General features: G+C 37.1%; 2 protein-coding genes across 2 annotated transcripts; both read left to right on the plus strand.

The window, feature by feature from the left end:
* Nucleotides 1–2,540: 2,540 nt before the first annotated feature.
* Nucleotides 2,541–16,255, plus strand: LOC141433407 (pancreatic lipase-related protein 2). Its single transcript, XM_074095438.1, has 11 exons — nucleotides 2,541–2,775; nucleotides 2,868–2,985; nucleotides 7,187–7,334; nucleotides 7,836–7,997; nucleotides 8,292–8,387; nucleotides 9,039–9,186; nucleotides 10,574–10,800; nucleotides 12,125–12,290; nucleotides 12,767–12,905; nucleotides 14,762–14,953; nucleotides 15,446–16,255. Exons 1-11 carry the CDS (start codon nucleotides 2,682–2,684, stop codon nucleotides 15,525–15,527), a joined length of 1,572 nt encoding a protein of 523 aa, XP_073951539.1. The 5' UTR covers nucleotides 2,541–2,681; the 3' UTR covers nucleotides 15,528–16,255.
* A 396-nt stretch (nucleotides 16,256–16,651) lies between these two features.
* On the plus strand, nucleotides 16,652–17,838 carry LOC141433408 (THUMP domain-containing protein 1 homolog). Its single transcript, XM_074095439.1, has one exon. It carries the CDS (start codon nucleotides 16,809–16,811, stop codon nucleotides 17,664–17,666), a length of 858 nt encoding a protein of 285 aa, XP_073951540.1. The 5' UTR covers nucleotides 16,652–16,808; the 3' UTR covers nucleotides 17,667–17,838.
* Nucleotides 17,839–22,527: the final 4,689 nt, after the last annotated feature.

Raw genomic sequence — 22,527 nt, forward strand, 5'->3', positions numbered from 1 at the left:
GCGTGCGATTCAAAAGTTAGAGGGGTACACATTTTTTTGAACTTTCGGAGTGAATATCTCCGAAAATATTCACTTTATCAAAAAATGGTTTACGCAAACCCCTATTCATTTTTAAATACCTATCCAAAGCTACCCCACAACACAGGTTGGAAGTGGAGAAAATCATCCCCACTTGTTTTTGCATCCCACCAGTTATATTTATTTTACCGCTTTGTCGGCGTGACTGAAATATATATTCGTGCCAAATTACAGCTTTCTAGTACTAACGGTCTCTGAGCTTAGCCACGGACAGACATATGGACAGACATGGCGAAACTATAAGGGTTCCTAGTTGACTACGGAACCCTAAAAAATGCGTAACGAATTACACAGTACCTTTGTCGTAACAATAATCCTCTTGGTATGTACCAAGCTTATGGATGTTCTTTTAGGTGTCTTTGTTGAAGGGCAGGGCTCATATTGCATTGCATTAGTCAGTACGCTATCTTATTTGCCTTCTGACCTTCTCAAGTAGCGCACTCCACAATCAACAGACATATCAAGTACCAAATGTTCTAATAATAAAACGAATCTAAATTTACGTGACCAATCTCCCTTCAGCCCTTATTGTTGTGTCTGTAAGTGAGAATAACATCATTATGCTTAATTAGTTCATTTTGTCAATAACAGTAGGTTGTTTAACTCATTATCTGTGATAAAGTCCAGTTTCGTTCGAACTTGTCTTGTTGCAAAATAAACCTTTTAATAAGGCATTTGGCGGTGATAAAAGTAATTGGTTAGACATATTTTGTTATGGATATAGTTTGAGACTGGAGGTCATAGGATAGTTTTTGTTTCGGAAAATTGCAGTTCGCGGGAACTTTGCAATTTTTGGGATAAAACTATTATTTTTCTTTTACAGGGTCATAAACTATCCCCATTCCAAATGTCATTTAAATAGGTCTAGCAGTTTAAGCATGAAGAGGTTACAGACAGTTACTTTCTCAGTTATAATTTTAATACGGATGCAGTGTCGAATACAAACATTACTTAATTAAACACTTCCTTCCGAGCTAAACCGCTAATAGTAGATTATGTCTGACAGCGCTATGCTTTTCTCATCAGATAATGGCTTGTACTTGCACAATCGCCAGACTGCGCGTGCGTCAATGGTTTCCAACAAATAAACGAACGATAACGCCTTAACCCCTGTTATCAGCGTATCCCGGAACGTCTGCGAACCGCAGAGATCAGGGGGGTTACGAAATTCGAAGTTCGTATCGTAGCGTCCCTCTCACTCTCGTATTAAATAATATTAGCGTCAGCGGGACGCCAAGATACGAAGTTCGAATTTTGCACTTCGTAGTATAGTAGTAGGACTTGTTAGGTAACGATAGAAGCCAAGAGTGCGGTTGACTCAGCACTAATGGTTTTCCAGAGTAACTATTAATAAATAAATGCTGGAACAGTTTTCCTGTATCACGCGATCGGAAGACTTTAAACTTGTTCAATTGTTCAGTTGTTTAAAGCCGTTCGAGACTTACCTTTAGTACTAGGGCGTCCGAGCTTCGCTCGGGCTCAAGCGCGATAACATGCGTTTCCTAGAGACTGGACTAAGCTAGATCAATGGGCTAGAGTCCTAAAAATTAAAATTAGTTCGTCTGTTAGATCATTTATTACTGATAATCTAGCTCATCCTAGCCCAGCGATCTAGCTTAGTCTAGTCTATGGGAAAACGCGTGTTATCGCGCTTGAGCCCGAGGTAAGTCTCGAACAGCTTTAAACAACTGAACTATTGAACAAGTTTAAAATATTCCGAACACGTGATACAGGAAAACTGTTCCAGCATTTATTTATTTACTTATTTATCACTGATAATCTACCAAACGAACTAATTTTAACTAGTCATTGATCTAGCTTAGTCTAGTCTGGTCTTTATCAGTAAATATTGGCGACGTTTTTTTTTTCTTTTCTCCAATCAAACCAAAAATGAAGCTGTAGCCAAGCCAGATAAAGTTCCGCGTAACGTCACGCCGTGCTAAAAAAAAGACGCACTTAAACTGACTTCGCTATATTTTCATTTTACGTTTAACTAGCTGTTGCCTGCGGCTTCGTCCGCGTGGGATTCGGTTCCGGGATTAAAAGTAGCCTATGTCACTCTCTGGCCCATAATCTATCTTTACGCCAAAAATCACGTCGATCCGTTGCTCAATTGTGGCGTGAAAGACGGACAAACATACAAAAACACTTTCTAATTTTTTAATATTAGTATGGATTAAGAAAAGAAAAAAATTGTGTCCAATTTTTTCTGATAATCTAACTGACGCACTAAATAGAATAATATTTATTTACCCAGGAAACTGCCCAATTTTTCGTCCCGAAAACCCCGACAGCAAATTTCATCCGAGATCTCTGAAACGCATATACATATAAATAAAAATATATACACAACGCTTGCTTGTTTAAACGTATTAGATGATAAATAGGGTGCAGTTCTTCAGCTTACCTTCCAAGGTAAGGAAACCAAGGAACCCATTGCGCTGAATTGTCCATGCCTCCTCAAGCCTCTATTTAAACAACTGACATCGCGCATACGTTTCATTCCGCCGTGCTCACTCGGACAATTAGTTTGCGGAGATCATTTTACTTGATACGTCGTGTACTTGACACGTGTGGCATTCGTCTGTTGTGAAGTGTACAAAATGTTTAACAAGACCAGTGCGACGCTGATGCTTCAGACCATCATGGTTCTGATGGAGAAACAGAATTCGACTGATGTTACTGTCAGCTTTAATGGTTTGTACAATATTTAAAAAAAAAATCTTTTATTCCATTGTTTGTAAAATAGTGCGAGTTGAAATTATATGGCTTTAAAAATGTTTTTATAGAAGACATGGAGTTGGAGCGATGTTATGAGTCTTACGGGTGTTTCTCAAAGGCGTATCCGTGGACAGAAAATCGGCCTGACAACTACTTACCAGAAACACCACAGTCCATGCGAATAAGGTATGTTTTGATTAATGAAGAACGAGATGAATAACTGTCTAACTGTCAAAAGATATTTAGCATTTCAAAAATATTGAACTGAAAAGTGAACTATTGAAAGCAGTTGGTACTTCACGTGATTCTTACGAAAGCTGATCGTTAAATTGATTTATAAGCAAAAAAATACGCTATGGCTTTAAGCCGAGCATATAACATGATCTACTTGGACTAATGCAAACCTAAGAAATTTAAGTCCTAAAGCACTGGTTGCTTATTATACAGATCGTTTTCACGGTTCACTCACACTACAGAGTAGAAGAGACAATAGTTATAATTGAGTCTTCAGATTTGATCAGTAATTAAAAGGTTCCCTGTCCCGAAGCAATGTGCATGCAGCGTTCTTTTGACACGTCCCCATAGTAATGATAAAGTAACGTAATATCCCTAATGTAATGCCGCCCCCATAGTAATTTTCATTGGTTATCTAAATGTGATTCAAGACTAAAAATAATATAATACGAGTACGTAATAAAAATAATTATTTATCGACAGAACAACTGCATTATTTATATCACTGGCTATGAGGCACATGTGCCTCATGGACGTACCAGTAAAGTCACTACTATAAAAAGATAAGTGTTAAGTAGGTATAGGTAGTTACTACGTAATGGTATGTAACTAACTTACATCTGCAGTGCTGTTCAGGCGCGGGCGCAGCCTGTAATTTTGGAGGGGTCACTAATAATTAATAATTCATCGCGGCTAGGGGCAACAAGGGCTCATCGCTTGTTTTTACTAGATGCCGTAGAGGCTTTTATCCTATTTAAAATTCCCGCAGCTTTTTAATATCATCTGTGAATTTAACAAGGAGACGTAATTGTAATTCTAGCGTTTAGAAATGCTTTTCAATTGCGATGGTCGTGGGCGGAATGAAGAAAAGGGCGAAATAAAACTTGTTATTAGATGCTTATATTTAAATTTCATACTTAATGTGCTTTTTAATCAATAATCTAACTGGCTATGCAATGTCCTCAGGAGTAAAAGATATCTATAATTATTTTATTATATTTTAAAATCAATGCAGCTTTAGCACATCCGAAAATCAATGCTCTGCTGACATAATTCAGATACCTTGAGCAAGATGTTCAACATCAGCAATACCTACATATTTATTTACGCTGCGCGCCGTTAGAAAAGATATTTAAAAACAGAAAAAATATTCTCTCTACCAGAAATCTACTTTAAAAAAGCCACGAATATTTCATTTAAAATATTATCTGCGTGTGTTGAAAACATATTTAATGTTTAATTAAATAAAAGCCAGATCTGTCTCAAATTACAATTTCGCAATAACTCGACATCTGCCAAATGCTTATTGCCTACGTAGGTATGCATTTGCTAATTTAACTGCTACAAACATTTCAACTATAAAATTGCGACATTTTGTTTAAACACACAAATAGGCTTGCGTTCGACCACAATCAAGCCTAAAGCAGTCTGGCAGGTCTAAACTTAAACACAAACCTATATTTTGTTTTGATGAACAAAGTACATCAAGAGATTTGAACCGTTATCATTATCACTATTTGCTTGTATGTATGAAATAATACATTACTGCCGAGGCCGGGAAAAAACAATTCGTGGATGAGTAGAGTTTGACGGACGAAGTGTCAGCTACGCTACGTAAATTTAAAAAGTAAAAACTGTATGGTAATGGAATTTCATACAATTGTTTTTTTTTTATTTGTGGCAGTCTGTAAGGAAGAAATTCGTGTACTATGTTTGCGACAGTTATGCGGACATTTCCAAGCATATTGGAGATAAGGCTAGTTTTCGCTTTTACTTCACATTTAATCACACACCCACTGGAACGAAGTCTGCATGCATAAACTTGTTGACTGTAAAACTCTAAATTGGGCCGCTAAAATATACCACGTCATTAATATTTAGCGAAGTTAAATTAGATAAGCACCACGCCCACTATAATTAAAGTGATTATTCACATCTACGTTCACAACTAATTGCTTGTTTGTTTATTCTCATAATATTAAGCGTAGAAGTCAATTGATAAGACCTTCTTGATGTTTTTAGATTGATTGCACGAGTAATTAAAGATCCTTCTCGTGTTGCACTATAATGTTCTATAAAATAATATTACTGTAAAATAATAATCGTTAATTAACTGAAGTATTATTTTCATCTAATGCTGTCGACTATTCATGATAATTGGCCAGAGGAAGGAAAGACAGAGATACTGCAAGTTTGTAGCGGTGTAAAGCTTCTGTCATTGGGCAGCCATTTAAAAACAATAGATACTGTTTTGTAATTTTTGATGGTTCAAAGCTAGGCAGATATTATAAATCGCATACCGGTGGCAAACTTAAAAAAATCACGAAAATAAAATAACTGAAAAAGCGAAAATAGCTAAAGACTGTACATTTATAAATTTAAAGAAATGTAAATGTAAAAGAGTAGGTACCTGACGAGCTAAGTACCACAGAAATAAATCTGAATGTGTGCTTCTGTGTGCTTTTTCAACTAATCAGTTAGAGAGAAGTGCCTTCCTTGTACGTAAGTAGGTACTCGTGTACTAGGATGTTGCGAAGATAAGTACTATATCCTTTCTAACCAATATACAATGCAAAAGTGACGCATGCCATTTTCCTAAGGGCGATTTGGTTTTGTCAGTGATAATAATAATAATAATAATAATAAATATCACGGGACAATTCACACCAATTGACCTAGTCCCAAAGTAAGCTTAGCAAAGCTTGTGTTGTGGGTACTAATCAACGGGTAAATATAATTATATAGATACTTAAATACATATTAAACACCCAAGAACCGAGAACAAACATTCGTATTTTTCATACAAATATCTGCCCCGACACAAAGCAAAGTACTGGTATACTCCAAAACAAGGCATGTAAAAGAGCCCTTTGTGGCTTAACTGCAAATTAAACACACTTAGTACCTACGCTGAACTTTCTGTGTTAATAGGTAAATAACGCACTGACCGACAAAGCAGCTCGCGCTAGCCAAACTATTCAAGGGCCTGCAGCACGATTCTCTGACAAGTTCCCGCTATCATTATCGAACAGATAACTGCGATGTTTTTTTTTAGTCTTATAAAACAAAGATGGGAAAATAGATATCAGAGAGTTATCAGAGAGTAAAGAAACAGGCCCTAAAAGTCTTGATAACGCGCGGGGGCTCGTCCATGACATCAATCAACCGCAGACATAACAATCGTTTGCGTCCCATAATTGCATAGTGACGTTTTTATCTCGACGATAAACAAGCTGTTTACTTATTGTGTACTTATCGACCACTTGTTTTTGGGTCTAATAACCTTTATACCCAAGTGGGTGTGAAGCTGATAAGCACACGGATCTGATTGTTTCGTAAATAATGGACTTAGCGGGGCATAGTCCATTCTAGAAGCTTCTGAGAGGATACTTTAAAATTTTGTTCCTATATTTTTTTAACTTTTGCGATATTCAGTAATAATTATATACCTTCTGTCAGAATATTTTATTGACGTCGGATTTACATAAGTATGTATACTAAATTTCAGCTCAATCGGATACCAGGAAGTGGACGAAAAATGATTTGAAAATTTTCAGGACTTACACATACTTGTGAAGTTAAATTAAATCTTGTAAAACCAATATAGAGTACCCGGCGGCGGTGATAAAGATTGCACATCGGTCTTCGGAAAAAGACAATTGGCTGTTTACGACGATTTCTGATGGCCACTGTCCTCTATAGCTACTTATTATACTCTTTGCCACCGTCCATCATCGCATCGTATTTATTAAGTGACGTTTTATATCATGCACCTTTATGGACTTAAATAGTTTACGTCAAATTAATGACATGTAAACTTCGGATATATATAGAGAGCTGTTGCAACGACTAGACAAAGGATACCCTTTTTTCCTTGAGATGCCATCGTACTATTTAAAGTTTTGGGGGGTTTCAACAACTCTTTATTATAAATATTTCCATCTAAATGCGTCCGTACTCTATTGCGCCTGTACAACGACTGACAAACGTCACATAAGTAGTGTAGTGTGTGACAACACTCTACGAAGCCGAAATTAGCCGAGTCTCTTTCCAAAGACCGATGTGCAATCTTTATAACCGGGTACTGTATATAGGTGAAGTTTTGACTGACAGCAGTAGTTATTATACTTTTATTTAATTATTTTGGTTTCAGATACCCAGCTTTCACGAGAAGAAACAGAAAGATACCAGTGTTACTAGAAGCGAACAATGTTGAGAAAATCCAAAACGCGAACTTGGATGCTAGAGGACCTTTTTATTTCATCTCGCACGGATTTTTGGAAGGTGGAGATAAAACATGGGTAAATAACGATTAAACATAATAATAATGAATCAAAACCCAATGATCCATATACTACTTATTAACCGACTGCAAAAAAAATAATACAAAAAGACTCCAAAAACCAATGAATGTTAGATGTTGTTTTTTTATTTATTTCCTCAGAACTCAGTCGTTTATGAACTGATTTTTAAAATTGCTTTCTTGTTTGCGAGGGTGAGAGAGGATGTTCCCGATTGGTGTCTTTATAACTTAAAAAAAAGCTTAAAACTAGCGTTTTTAATTAAATTAAAGACCAAGCCATATGTCTCATCATTTCATAGCTGTAAAAAAAGAGAGCAAAAAAGATAACTCTGAATAAGTTGACATATAGAAATATACATAATGTCGCACAGCACAGACGACGCTATCTTGCACGTATAGTTGCTTAGGTTTTACTTGGTTCTTTTTCATGGTGCTGTCAAGTTTTTAACATTCTCTCAAAAGCTAAACTCACTTAATTTTAATTTGATTTTTATCTTAGATCCAAAACATGGCCGATGCACTTCTGAACCTGGAAGGCAACGAGGCAGCAACAGTGCTCATAGTGGATTGGCGCGGTGGCTCCCAGCCTCCTTATGGGCAGGCAGTAGCTAACATTAGGCTGGTCGGAGCTATGACGGCTCATCTAGTGCATAACATCTATGTAAGTTCTTTTATTACTTTGACCAGATTCTAGCTTACGCGCGAGCGCGCAACGAGTTCGCTGCGAGTGCGCAAGGCTTTCGCTACGAGCGACCAACGACTTCGCCACGAGCCCAATGTGAATTAGCTGCGTACAGAAAATCGTCGACATTCGCAGCGAAATCGTTGCGCAATCTCAGCGAACGCGTTGCGCGCTCCCTTCGCTTTTACTCGCCCGCAAATCGCCAATGTGATAAGGCTGTAACTCTGGAAGTCACTGAGACGTCTAATTATTAATTTGTCTTTATTGTTATAGGAGGTACTGGGGCTATCAAATGTGGATAACTTTCATTTTATCGGGCATTCTCTGGGCGCGCATTTGGGCGGCTACTGTGGGCATGCCCTTCAAAAGGTTTGTAACATGTTCTTTTATAATGTCAGGTTTTTCTTGAGGACAAACATTACTAAGACGAATAATAATTTCATTTGGTTCTCCTGGCTACTATAATTTCTATTACAAGACTTATATTTTTAATATGGCAATATAAAGCACAGCGAAAACACAAAATTACTTTTACACATTAATAGAAAAAAATGGACTCGACACAACCTGCTTGCAATATTGCCAACTGAGCGACATTATCTCAAAATCTAGGAACACTAGGAACTATGTCAGGAACTTTTTTTTACAGTTTTCCTTACATTTAGCTACATTTGGAGGCAACTTCCCATATATTTTAAGATTCAACAATTTCCGAAAATACGAGTTCACGCTGCTGTGTTCTTTTGATCTGTCTGAATTTTCCCTTGACCACTTCTTATCCCTGTGATCGGAGCTAACGCCATATCAACTTACTTAACTTACGATTGTGCAATCACTAATCACCAGCAATAATTTCAGACACAACATAGCATGCATAAATATTTGATACGGCTCTATGTCTGGGGCGGTAGGACGTGTGAGATACCTATATTTGCACGCTCCGTTGTGGCAGATATTAATGCAGGTGACTGTACCTTACTTTAAGTTTAGCTTTTAAAATAAGCCTGCTTACCATTCCAGAAGTTTAATTTAAAACTTGGAAGAATAACCGGTCTGGATCCAGCAGCGCCCTATTTCAGTAAAACTGTGACGTTGGTGCGCCTGGACCGTTCAGACGCGCAGTACGTGGACATTATCCATAGCAATGCGATGCCGTTGTATTATGCAGGTACTTTTAATTATCGAATAATTATTATTATTAGTAGGGTAGCATTAGTATACGACTGTCATTTGAAATTTACCTTATAGTTTATGGCGAAGGAAAACATCGTGGCGTAACATGCACACGCTTGCGAAGTGATTCAATAGTGTGAATCTGCACTGGGCCCGCGTGGGAATGAGAAAAGTTTTAATTTTGAGAGTAAGCCTCTGCGCCTATGCCCAGAAGAGAATGAGTTTAGGCTGGAAACAGTGCTCCACCGACGGTACGTCCTGACCGTACGTCCTGACCGTCAGCGCTAACCGTCGGTTGCGAAAATTCATTCAGTGCTATGCGCTGACGGCGAACTGCGATGCGTGTGTACAGTTCACGGGTCGGTCGCTCCGTCAGCGAAGCACTGAACGCATCCATACAATCTCATAGCTCGTCGGTCGACCGACCGTACGCGCGCCCCAAATCAAGCGCATGCCGTCAGCGTGCTGTGTGCGCATCCATAAATTTGCATATATATAGCTAAGCTGACCGACGGTCAGCGCTGACCGTCGGTCGAGCACTGTTTCCAGCCTTATACTCGTTCTCTTCTGGGCATAGTTGTAGAGGATGATGATGATACGCTTGTCTACAAATTTTGCTTCATTGGAGGGGGATAGCTAGCGCGTAGAAGTCCGACCTTGTCATAGAATTGAATCCATCGATCGATCCCAGCCTATTTACGTCCCACTGCTGGGCACAGGCCTCCTCTCAGAATTATTTTAGAATTTGATTGAATTTAATATAATAAATAATAATAAATATCATGGGACACTCCACGCCAATTGACCTAGCCCCAAACTAAGCAAAGCTTGTACTATGGATACTAGGCAACGGATAGACATACTTATATAGATAAATACATACTTATTTAAATACATATTGAACATCCAAAACCCGAAAACAAACATTCGTATTATTCATACAAATATCTGCCCCGGCTGGGATTCGAACACGGAACCTCAAGCTTCGTAGTCAGGTTCTCTAACCACTTGGCCATCCGGTCGTAATACAAAATAATATTCTCAAAATTGATTTAGGAATCTTAACTTTCGTGATTATATGTATATTTGGTAGTTTGATTGAGACCCTGAAAAGGATATAAGCCTCCTGCGGCCGCGTCCATATACAGGACTTACTGTAATGCGACATTAAACTCTCTTATAAGTCTTAGTGACATAAGTAAAATGAAAAATTATAAAACAAAAAAAAATCCTCGGCCGCAGGAAGATGGATTGTTTTCATCCCGAAAATTGTATAGGTTCCGCGGAAGCATGATAAAACAATTAATTGCTGGTGATATTGCAAGCAACTGCTAGTAGTGTTAATATATTCCGAAACCTAATTCCTTTGTTTTTTTTTTTAGGTCTAGGTATGTCAGAGGGCATAGGCCACGTGGACTTCTACCCCAACGGCGGGGCGGTACAGCCGGGCTGCAAAAAGGTCAACAACCAAGTGACAGCCGTCAACGATGACATGTACAAGTGGATGGTACAGTCAGTCGGCTGCAACCACGAGAGGAGTTATGAGTACTTCACAGAGAGTATATCGCCTTCGTGCCCGTTTATTGGAATTCAATGCGAGTCTTACGAGGTAAGGAGGCTGTTCTTATGGGAAACTATTACCGGCAACTTTGCCCATGAACAAATTATTTCTTACTATTTTAGGGGGCAAATTGGTTCGACATAAATTTACCATTTCTCAGCTTTGGCAACGAAGTATAGATTAGGTCATCTTATGTTACATATATATTTTATAAACATACATATCGGAACAGTTACCTCTGTGAAGGTTTTTCGAAAAATATTCTGAACTTCGATCAATGGAGGTGTGGTAACGTTCGTCAAACAAAATTTAAAAAACTCTACGAAACATTTTCAGAGGTGTTGAGACAAACTAACCTAACCACCTGCTGAAATATTCCAGGTTAATATTAAAACGCCTTGTATACTTGAATTTACTTCGTGTACGTACACAATGCATATACAGTACAACTAGAATGTTAATGTCTCCCGGGACTCGTCGGTTGTCTTCGTTTTCCTGAAGATTCAAATGAGAAAGAAAAAAGTAACCGATCTATTGTTTCGAGTTCCGAACGACATTAGCAAACTAATATAACCCCTTGTATGCGGGAACAAAAAAAAATACTACAATTAAGTCTCTTCTGTTCTTATAAGTACAAATCTGCTGATTAAAAAAAGATAGCCTTAAATTTGCTACAGATCCGCGTCGTAAGCATACCATGGGTTAAGTGTACATCCTCTGAAGTTTATAATTTTAAAGAGCAATTTAATATTTGAAGACGCGTGAATCTTTAATATCTTTTTTTAAGGAAATAGATATCCTAACCCTGCCGTTGCTTTTTGTTTTTGAAATAATCATGTATGTTAGGAAGAACATATGTGATTTTACCATTAACGTCGATAAACCAAAGGCTACTAGAAACACAGGGAAGCTTAAAGTTCCATTTTACAGACTGGCTAAAACCCAAAAGTCGTTTCTGGGAAGTTGCATACGTTTTTATAATAAAATTCCTAAAAATATTACAAATGAAACGGATACAAAATTCAGATCTATTGTCAAGAAGACATTAATATCTAAGGCGTATTATAAAGTTAATGATTATATCATGGACAGGGATATTTGGAAATTATTCCGATCCGCATTGGCGATCCCTTCGAATAGCGAACCTATTACTGTGTTAAAAATAAAGTTGGGTTAAATACTTGTGATGTAAATCTGTTTAAAAAAAATATACCTCGTTGAGTTTCTTGCCGGATTCTTCTCAACAGAGGCTTTTCCGAACCGGTGGTAGATTTTTTTGACATTCATAAGTGCTTGTATCGAATAAAGATATTTTGACTTTGACTTTGACTTTGAAGTAGTATAAAACCTTTTTCACCAAAAACTATTCCAGGCATTCTTGGCTGGTAACTGCACAACGTGCAACAACAAGCACGTCTGCGTGCCGATGGGTTACCACTCTCAACGCGTGTATAAGAGACTGTTAAACGCAGGCCTAGCCGACACCAACTCCAACATCAATCTTTACGCGAAAACTGGCAGCTCTAAACCGTTTTGCAGTAAGTATTTAACTAACTAAGGTTAGAAATAAGCATGTTACTTGAATTCCATACCGACTACTTATATAACAAGGAGCACTTTAAAAAAATTGCGAAAGTGCCAATACTACTTACAATGCGACATAAGACTCTTTTCACACAATATGGTAGACCTCATTACTTCCGATCAGATCCATCGCAAAGGAGACATTTTTTTACGGCACTAAATACATCTGGATTCTAGTTATATTTAAATCTAGACATAAACATAATTGACTCCATTTCGGTGTGGGCAAAAATACTTTCATATGCCAGTCTAGTGAATGTCCGACTGTTCTCCCTTACATATCGCATTTCTCAACAGATTTGATTTTTTCATGTTTTTCTTAGTATTGTTTTTTTTTTCAAAATGGCGGAAAAAAATGAGCCTTTTCGAAAAACGTGCGAAATCTACAGCACACAGAGGCACTAGTATTTAATTTAACTATCTATTTCAGGAGTTCACTACGAAGTGACTTTGAAGGTGTCGAATTCAACTGAAAGCAGAGCCCACGGTCCAGACGTGGGCAAAATTTCAATAACTCTTATTGACAGGAACAGCAATAAGAGCGATCATAAGTTCTTAGAAGACGAACAGTAAGTTTTTAAGTTTAGTTTTTGTTTCAAGGCTTGACATTAGTGCTTATAGTGGACGAAATATAAAATAGAAGTAGAAGCCTTGATAACTATCAAAACCGATGTCTGCAAAAAGTGCCCTTATCGACTGTGTGAAACGCCTCCGTTAGTAATGCCTTTCGCCTTGCTGTTATTACTACACTCCATAATGGCGCAATGAGGCTCACTTGTTTTTATTATTATAAGCTCTAATTTAACATATTCATGATTGAGTGGTCAAATGTTCGAGGGCAAATTTGACCCAGTTGCATTAGTCGGATTGACTTAAAATTTAGTGTGGATACCTATTCAGTTTGGATGACAGTGCAAGTACAGTCAACAAAAAATACCTACAGTGAGCAGAAAAACAGCTTGTATTATAAATTTTGAACATGAAACTACCGCGAGACTCACTCATATTAAATATATTGACCCGGATTGAATTTAATCTGTGACGTGTAATTATTGCCGGATCTTTATTATCATAGCATAGTTGTTTATAAACAAATCACATAAAATTATGCGCTTATTAGTATTAACGTCACACCGTATCGATTTTATAATATTTATGCGTGATATGATTGTTTAGCTTTAACAAATTGCATTTTATAAATTGCGTCAAATAACCGGTTACATCAGGTTGTTTTAAGATAATTGTTACAATGACTGCTTGTTTATTATTCAAATAAATTGAAAATATTTTTCACATAATACTTAATGAAATTTTACATACTTACTATACTAGAGTATGTACTCTACCAGTCTACATGGCTTATCTATTTTGTCCAACTCAAAGATATTAATTACTTTACAAGGAAATTAAACGGTGACATTGCTTTATTTACAAACTTTTATATTTCATGCACTTCTATTTCTAAAATAACTTACTAGTATGGCAGTTACCTAGTTTCATTCATTTAGTAATATGTGGTAGGACCTTGTGCAAGGTACCACCATCTCCTTGCTAATCCTGCCGTGAAGCAGCTGTGCTTGCACTGTTGTGTTTCGGCGTGGAGAGAAAGACAGCCGGTGAAATTACCGGCACGTGAGGTATCCCATCTTAGGCCTCTAGGTTGGCATCGCGTCTGCAATACCCCTGGTGTTGCAGATGTTTATGGGCGGTGGTGATCTCTTACCATCAGGAGACCCACTTGCTCGTTTGCCATCCAGTCGAATAATAATAAAAGTAAATAAAAACCTATAATTTTCATAGGCGTATTTAGGTGGGGAGGTAGAGTTGTGGATAACGCTCATTTTCGAGGCTTAAAGACTCGAGTCCTTAAGACTCGCAGAGTCTTAAAGACTCTACTATATTTGAAAATTAAATTGGCTTATTTTATGCGTATGGATGCAAGAAACCGTCTTGGCGGCCTTTGAGTCGTTAAGCCTCGAGAGTCTTTAGGGTTCGAGTCTTTAAGCCTCGAAATAAGCGTTTTTCACAACACTGGGAGGGGCTGCGAGTGGGCCATGCCCACCCCAGGATGGAAATTCTATAATAATGATCTTCACACAAAAGTCCAGGTCAGACCCCCTCTGAAAAATAAGCCCTAGTGGTCACGGTAGTTGACGCCTAATTCCCTAAACTCACCTGATCGCCTAAGAACATAAACATTAAACAGTCGTTCTGCGCTGTTCTGTCTGTGAAATTGTACCTTCGAAACTGATGGCCCCATTTGGACGGATTTTTAATAGAAAACTAATTTGAACGCGGTGGTTTTTAGTTAAAAATCTAAATTGATTTAGGTGTTTAATAGTTACTGGAATTTGATATGAAAATCGTCGTTATAAGTTGTTAGTATTTGTTAATTTTCTTATAGGTGATTTTTATTGTTTACCAGAAAATACTACAAACCAGGCGATGTGGATACCAAGATGGTGGCAGTGAAAGACACAGGTCACCCACCACTATCCGTTCTCGTCGAGTGGAAGTACGAAACTAACCTCTTCAACCCGATTACTTGGCGGCTTCTCAAGTCTTCCAGCATATACATAGAATACCTCAAGTTGTCATCCATTGAATACAATACTGAGTAAGTAAGCAAGCGTGATGTCTTAGACCACAAAATACTCGTATGAATATAATTAACAAGCCAATGTTTGAAATCACATTTGGGAAAATGCCGCTCGACAACAACAGCTTTTTACTCCTCAAAAAATTATTTCATCTTTATTTTTGTGGCAATACACAACTTTTAACTACTTTCGAATGTAATTTTTCACGGACGTTAATTCAAAAATCACCTCTCAGTGCATAAAGTTCGTGAGTCGTTTAATATTCGTACGTACCTGCAATGATGTTAGGGATATTTTTACAAGCTTCTAGTCAACTTGCTGTGTTAGTTTGGGTCATCATGAAAGACGAATTTACCTCACTTTTAGTGGTCGGATTGACTTGAAATTTGATGTACGTTATGCATGTAGTTTCAATGATAATGCAAGCGCGTGAAAATATTTAATTAATTTAATATTAAATTTTAATATTTTAAAGATGTAAACTCTCTATTTTGTTATTTTTGTTTCAGCATTACGGTGTGTCCAAAACTCAACAAGCCTGTCGTTGCAAATTTACCTACTTTGATGAAAACAAAATATTGTAGAATTTAAGCTGCTAGTGTAAATGTTATTATGGCTTTAATCTTAATAAGCATCAAACCGATTTGATGAGTAGACAAAGTTGCGGGCAACAGATATTTATATACTATAAAATAATGAACTAGTTCCAGCTGCGTCAAAAAATGTGTCTAAAGTTGTAATAGTTTAGATAAGCTTTTGATATCAAGTTTTGAAGTATAAATATACTTTAAAACTTGAATTTACTCTAAACTCATAGTTGACACCAGTTTGCACTGGTAGTTTAATAGCCATAAAATAAACACGGAAAGAAATACGATTCATGTTACCCTATTTATAATTTAAATATAAAACTTGAATATTTTTATTTTGTCCTAGAATCTATAGTAATACTAAGTCTGTGAACGTAACGACTAATGTTAATTTGTTATCTACATGTTTAGTTCTACTTTTGGTTTTCAATGCAAATTCTCTACATAAAAGTATTTTAAAGTATTCTCAAATATAATAAAGCGAAATTTATGTTATAGATTCTTATGTTTTGGATATAATCAGCGGTATAAATTAATGCTTAGTGAATTTATTGTAAATGTATCCTTAATAAGGAATATTTTAGTATTTTAAGAATAATGTGTTATTGAAATTATCGATAAACTTATTACATTAGGTATGGTTATGTTTGTAGGATTTATTATTATTTATTTATGTACAGTTGTTAACTAATAACAACTAACTAATTCAACAAATTAAATAGTTTTATACAAATAAATGTGAGTTTTCATTTTATTCTTGGTCGTTTATCAAACAAATTTAAAAATTCAACCATTTTATTAATTATGGTCTTCATTTTACCTATGCCATTATTTCAATTTATGAATTTAGGGATGAAAATAGTAACGTTCTTTGGCTCATAATATACAAAAGTTTCGCTCTCGGACATTATTTTTTTAATTTTCACCCAATGTCTAAAATGTTTGCTTTATTTGGTCTACTATTACTTTATTCGTCTACTTACTTTATTTCATATATAGCGCCATCTATGAAGTTTATATGAAACTAACTACTTTTAGTGCTGCCATACTCAGCACCGTGAGGTTCGTGTATAAATAGCCTTATTTTACTTATTGTTGAGGTTAAATCAAATAAAAAACGTCTTATATGGTGACATGACAACTTGACGTTTGTTGACATGCTGTCGGTGTGTTATGTGAATTTGTAATTCCAATTCAATACGTAAGAATCTGTTATATCACACTCCGGTGTCCAGGCTTCGTTGACAGTAGATTAATAGTTTATTCTCCACACATCAAAATCATGGGCGACACAAGGAAGAAGAAGAACTTCTACTTTCGGAAGCGTAGAAACAAATATTTCTTGGAACCCGGCTTTCGCGGTTTCTTTTGCACGTGTAACTTTAGAGAAAAAGACTGCGTCAGGGAAGTGTACAATTTGTTGAATGAGTATGCAGACAAGTTGTATCCTAATTCGGAGTCCGGGCCGACACAGGACCCGGCAGGCACGCCTGAAAATCGCTCAGGAAGCGAATCTGAAGCAGAGACTGATATTAGTGATGCACTGAAACGAGAGGTGGATTCAATGAAGATGAGCTCGCAGAAGTCGTTGAAACACAAACGTTTTCAAGTAGTGGAGACAGGCGCGTCAAACTGCATATTTATTAAGACTAATTTGCCTAGTCCAGAGGAGCTGACCATGGCTATTATCAAAGATTTGTCAGCAACAAAGGTGCAAAAGACGCGGCATGTGCTGCGCTTGCTCCCTATCATGGCGACTTGCAAAGCAAACCTGCCTGACATCATGGAGTGCGCTGGGAAGCTATTTGACAAGTTTCTTTTGAAGAAGCCATCAACTTTTGCTGTGATTTTCAATAAGCGGTTTAATAGTTGCGTATCTCGGGACTTGGTCATAAAAGAACTCGCTGAAATGATTGTTTTGAAGAATGGTGAAAATAAGGCTGATTTAAAAAATCCTGGCCTTTGCATTATAGTTGAAATTATAAAAGGTATCTGTTTGATGAGCATTGTTGAAGATTATTATAACTTTAAGAAATATAATCTCCATGAGATATGCAAAGAAGAAGGTAATGACTGTGATGAGACACAAGCCAAAAAGTTCAAGGCCACAGAACCAACGCTTCCAGAGAATCCTCAATAATTTACTATTGTAATTTGTTATTCTTCGATTGTATAAGTACTACCCAATCTTGCTATAAAGAATATTATCTACTACTTTGCTAGTAACCAATGCCCCCTATACCAAAATGTGTCTATATTGTAAACTTTCTTAATGTGAACTACTTTGAAAAATATAATAATGGATAAATAAACCTGAATTTTATTTGACAGTTCAATTAAAATCTAAGGCTAGTCTTGAGCCAGTTAAGTCAAAGTCATACAATTATATAATGGAGTTTTAATCAATAACATGGTTTGTTTATGTAATGTGATGTTATACAACATTCCTAAGTTAACAACAAACTTGCGTAACTAGCAGGCACACAGGTTGTTAGTCCACTCATTCAACTACGTAGTTGCGTCGCTGCACGCCACTTTGCCTTTGCTCGCGAACCATCGTAATGTAACACGACGACAATAGATGGCGCTTAAGGTCTTGTTTACTGAAAAAAAAAAACCAAACCAACATTATGTTATAAGGACTGCTTGCACGACGTAGGGTTAAAAAAATTAATTCTTAAGCCTGGGTTAAGGATGACAGCTCTATACATAAGCGTAAGCCCGCCTAAATAGTTATCTGTATCTACGACTCGTAGTCGGCTGCTACAGCAGTATCTATCTAGGTTTAACACATTTGTGACTTAGGCATCTCGTTTGTGTTTGTTGGTACATGGATTCTGGCTGGCTGTGTGTGAAGTTCCCAATCCGCACTGGGCCCGCGTGGGAACTACGGCCGAAGCCCTCTCATTCCGAGACGAGGCCTGTGCCCAGCAGTGGGACGTATATAGGCTGGAATGATGAATACAAAGAGTCCATCTACCTACTGGCAGTGTCCTTAGTCCTTAATTAACCTCGACATTGACAGAATCATCAACAAAAAGGAACCTTCATTGTTAGGGCTCCGTTGCCAAAATGGCAAAACGGAACCCTTAGGTATAGTTTCGCCATGTCTGTCTGACCGTCTGTCCGTCCGTACTAGAAAGCTGTAATTTTGTTTTATATATATATAACCAAAATATATGCTGGAAAAACAGTGGGAAAAAATTGTGAAAAAACACGACTCGTTAACGGCGTAGAAGCGTGTTCAGATATTTTTGATTGAATTTTTGCTCACAAATGTATGAACTCTACTCAGTGCCGGATTAGTCCATAAGCAAATAAAGCAATTGCTTATGGGCATTACGTCTTAGGAGGCACCATATAAATTGCACCAAAAAAAAAATTAGGATCAAATAGTCTTAATCCGGCAAAAGTCCTTAATCAGTAAGCAACATGCGATTTTGCTCACTGATTTCTCATAGCAAAACGTGCCTGTTTGAGGTGCTGAGGTGAAAAAAATATTTTAAGTCCCCCCGTACCAAGAGACAGCGATAACACTGCCATATCCGATACACTGATTTAATGATTAAAGTTTGAGGTTCAACAAATTATCCAAATTGAAGTTATTTTAAAATGTTACAAAACAAAAGTAGCTTAGTTATGCGAGTAGAATCGAACCTTGAATTTAAAGCCCCATATTCAAAGGCACCCTGTATAAAATTAAACTGAATACGGATTCTATTCAATGTAGGTATAGTACTAACTCTTCATCACTGTTGAGTGATAAGCTCAGTTGTGTTAGGTGCCTACTCAACCGCGTAAGCAAAGTTAGCAACTTCATCTTAGATAACTTCACAGAATATACTTATAGAGCTAGGTATTTACTAGACATTTTTTATTTCACAATTTCGTAGGCGTGATTATTATGAACACCTATGCTAATTTTCAGCTTTTTGGTGCGTTTATAGTTTCTGAGCTAACCCGCGGACTGACGGACACAATTATGACGAAAGAGTTCCGTTTTTGCCATTTCGTCAGAACCCGAAAATGTGTAGTAGCATCTTTTTATAGTCGACTGTACTGTACTTACAGTACTCTGGAAGTTTGCCTATAAAGAACCGCTTTTCAAATATCAAAGAGGCGAACGCTTTTGCCTTCAGCAGTGAAATACGGCAAGCAGAGCCCGGTACCTAATTTTGAAAGTAGGAACGGTCAAAGGTGTTGAAACAAAGGAGGCTAATCAACAAAAAATCGTTTGTGCCCGTTCACCTACGATCGCTAGCTCGGACCTTAGTTGGTCCTGTCTGTGGGAATTACGGCTTACTAACATCGATCTAGGTTATTGTTAACCGACTTCAAAAAATGGATAAATTCTAGATTTTTTTGTTTAGTAGGTATTTGGTATATTTCCGTCATTTACAAATCGACACGGAAATATTTTTTTTAGATAACAAGTGTATTAGGTACTTTTCTCTTGTTCCCATTCAAATATTAAGAAAAATATAATTCGTGGAAGTTCTTTGAAGTATTTTTTAGTAATCTATCTATCTATTTAATACCTCTAAACGAGCAATTCTTTTGTAGGTATATATATATAGGTATGGATATTACCATAACTGAATGCTGATGCATAACAACTACCACAGTTTTGCTACCTACTACAATACCATGCCAGATACACTCACCTACGCAGTCACATTATCTTGATACTTATGTGGGCCATCTGCTCATGCTCATGCTCGGGCTAAAACTCGATAATAAAGGTTTTCCCAGAGATAAGAACAAGCTAGATCGATTTTTCATCCTCAAAAACCCATGTAGGTACCAATTTATATATATATATATATTTAATCAGAATCTCGGAAACGGCTCCAACGATTTCGATGAAATTTGGTACCTACATGGGGGTTTTTGAGGATGAAAAATCGATCTAGCTTGGTCTTATCTCTGGGAAAAACCTTTATTATCGAGTTTTAGCCCGAGCATGAGCATGAGCAGATGGCCCACATAAGTATCAAGATAATGTGACTGCGTAGGTGAGTGTATCTGGCATGGTATTGTAGTAGGTAGCAAAACTGTGGTAGTTGTTATGCATCAGCATTCAGTTATGGTAATATCCATACCTACTCAAGGCAGACCTAGGTTAAGTTGATCTGGGAATGTAGACTTGCTACTTCTGACGGTACTCTTTTTGATGCTAATATTTACCTACTGATTACGAAAAATTAAAACTGTTTTATATTTAAATTAATGCTACACTACAGATTATAAGCACTACCTACATGTTAACAATATCAGTGGGAAAGTACTTCATTGTATGAAGTGACAGAGCACTTTGTAATGCCTTTGAACTTTCTTGAACGATGAAACCAAATTATGTTAGTAAAACAACATGGCATTTATGCTCGCAAAACGTAGGCGTTAGTGACATTCTGATCCACTTACTCCCACATTGGGTACTAAGTAGTGCTTAGGTACACTAACGGCTGAAGAGTTGTAAAAACATAAAAAAGCTTATAACGAATCGAAGGAAAATGGAACGGGGAGAAACGGTTGTAATTACATTATTCAATTAAATGTAGATTGGAAATAAATTTTAATTTAGTTCAAGGTTGTTTGTCTGTTTACCTGCGCTTTTTTGTTTTATTTTTTAATGTACCTAACTACCTACCTACTACAGATCGCCACCTCCTTCGTGTTCTGTTGTAGCGAATACTCGTCACTAGTAGGTACAGTCACCAGCAACAATATCTGACACAACAAGCGTGCATAAATAATAAATAACTGATACAACTCTATTTCTAGAGTCGAAAGAACGTGGCAGATATTAATTCTGGTGGTGGTGGTATTCTGGTGAGGTAGTTACCTACCTCTGAAAATTTGTGTGTGGTGTGGGATTAAAACTCACGTTTAATTAATATAACTTTTATTTGTTATTGTAAATCCAAGTAAGTACGCAGTTCTTTGCATGCATCATGATCACGGGTAGACTGAATAATTTAGGTAAGTACAAGGAATTTAAGTCAATGTATCGGGATTTCATCAAACACATGTTATACATGGTACCTACATTATAACATTACTACGTAATGAAGAGAATAAATGGCAATTAAATATCTGGGGAAATGTCTGTTGTTTCCTTCGTATATATTTACGACTGTTGATTCTCATAAGAATCAAATGTTAAATTAAACAACGCAGCATAGTGTCAGCTTACATCGAAAAATAATCTCATTTGGATTTGAGTCATGCAGCAGTGGACATCAGCTAATGACTTCCCCTGACGGTCGTTAGGGACGGCTCCTCGATTTATTTTTTCCCTTGAGTGACTTAATCAGCGAGTTTCCTTTTTCAACGGGCCTGTTTTTATCGCGCAGATGAAAAATTCGTCATTAGGAAACGGCGAATTGATGTGGAATAGTGACAGTTGGATTTATCATTGGGGTTCTTATTGGCAGTTTGTAAATGTGCCGTCAAGGTTGGAGAGACCTTTTCACACCGACGAGCAAAAATAATACACAACTCTCAGTAGGTACAAGACTCCGTACAAAGTGACCCTCTGCGTTTGCTCATCATGTCAGCCGAAAGACGTCCACTGCTGCTGAGGCTCTCCACTCAGACCGGTCTTGTGTTTCCGCATCCACCGCGGTCCCGCGACTGGCAGAGATCCCTTCAGGGATAAGTACGCCTTTGAACTTAGCACTTTTTTGTGTAACATTTTTGTATTTCCTTTTTGTACAATAAAGAGTATAAACAAACAAACAAACAAACATTTGACTCGTTCTAGCATAGACATTATCATGAAATGACTTAGGTGTCATATAGCATACCTACCTATCAAAAATTTCACCATAAACTTAAGTAAGTTTTGTTAAGTAACAACGTAATTTAGTCTAACCTAACCTAAACCCCAAAGCTACCCCGGACCGATGCGATCCAGACCCAAACGTACCATAAATACTTGCCGCATTGCCCCACTGAAGGTGTCAATACGTTGGTCGTGTGTTGACTTTTACATTCAA

Source organism: Choristoneura fumiferana, chromosome 12, assembly GCF_025370935.1.
Source record: "Choristoneura fumiferana chromosome 12, NRCan_CFum_1, whole genome shotgun sequence".
NCBI lineage: Eukaryota > Metazoa > Arthropoda > Insecta > Lepidoptera > Tortricidae > Choristoneura > Choristoneura fumiferana.

Excerpts from the sequence above, each read along its gene's own strand:
- LOC141433407 (XM_074095438.1), top strand. The coding sequence starts at position 2,682 with ATGTTTAACAAGACCAGTGCGACGCTGATGCTTCAGACCATCATGGTT. Across the intron at positions 7,335-7,835 it reads AAGGTGGAGATAAAACATGG|ATCCAAAACATGGCCGATGC; the intron begins GTAAATAACGAT and ends TTTTTATCTTAG. Across the intron at positions 12,906-14,761 it reads AAGTTCTTAGAAGACGAACA|AAAATACTACAAACCAGGCG; the intron begins GTAAGTTTTTAA and ends ATTGTTTACCAG.
- LOC141433408 (XM_074095439.1), top strand. The coding sequence starts at position 16,809 with ATGGGCGACACAAGGAAGAAGAAGAACTTCTACTTTCGGAAGCGTAGA.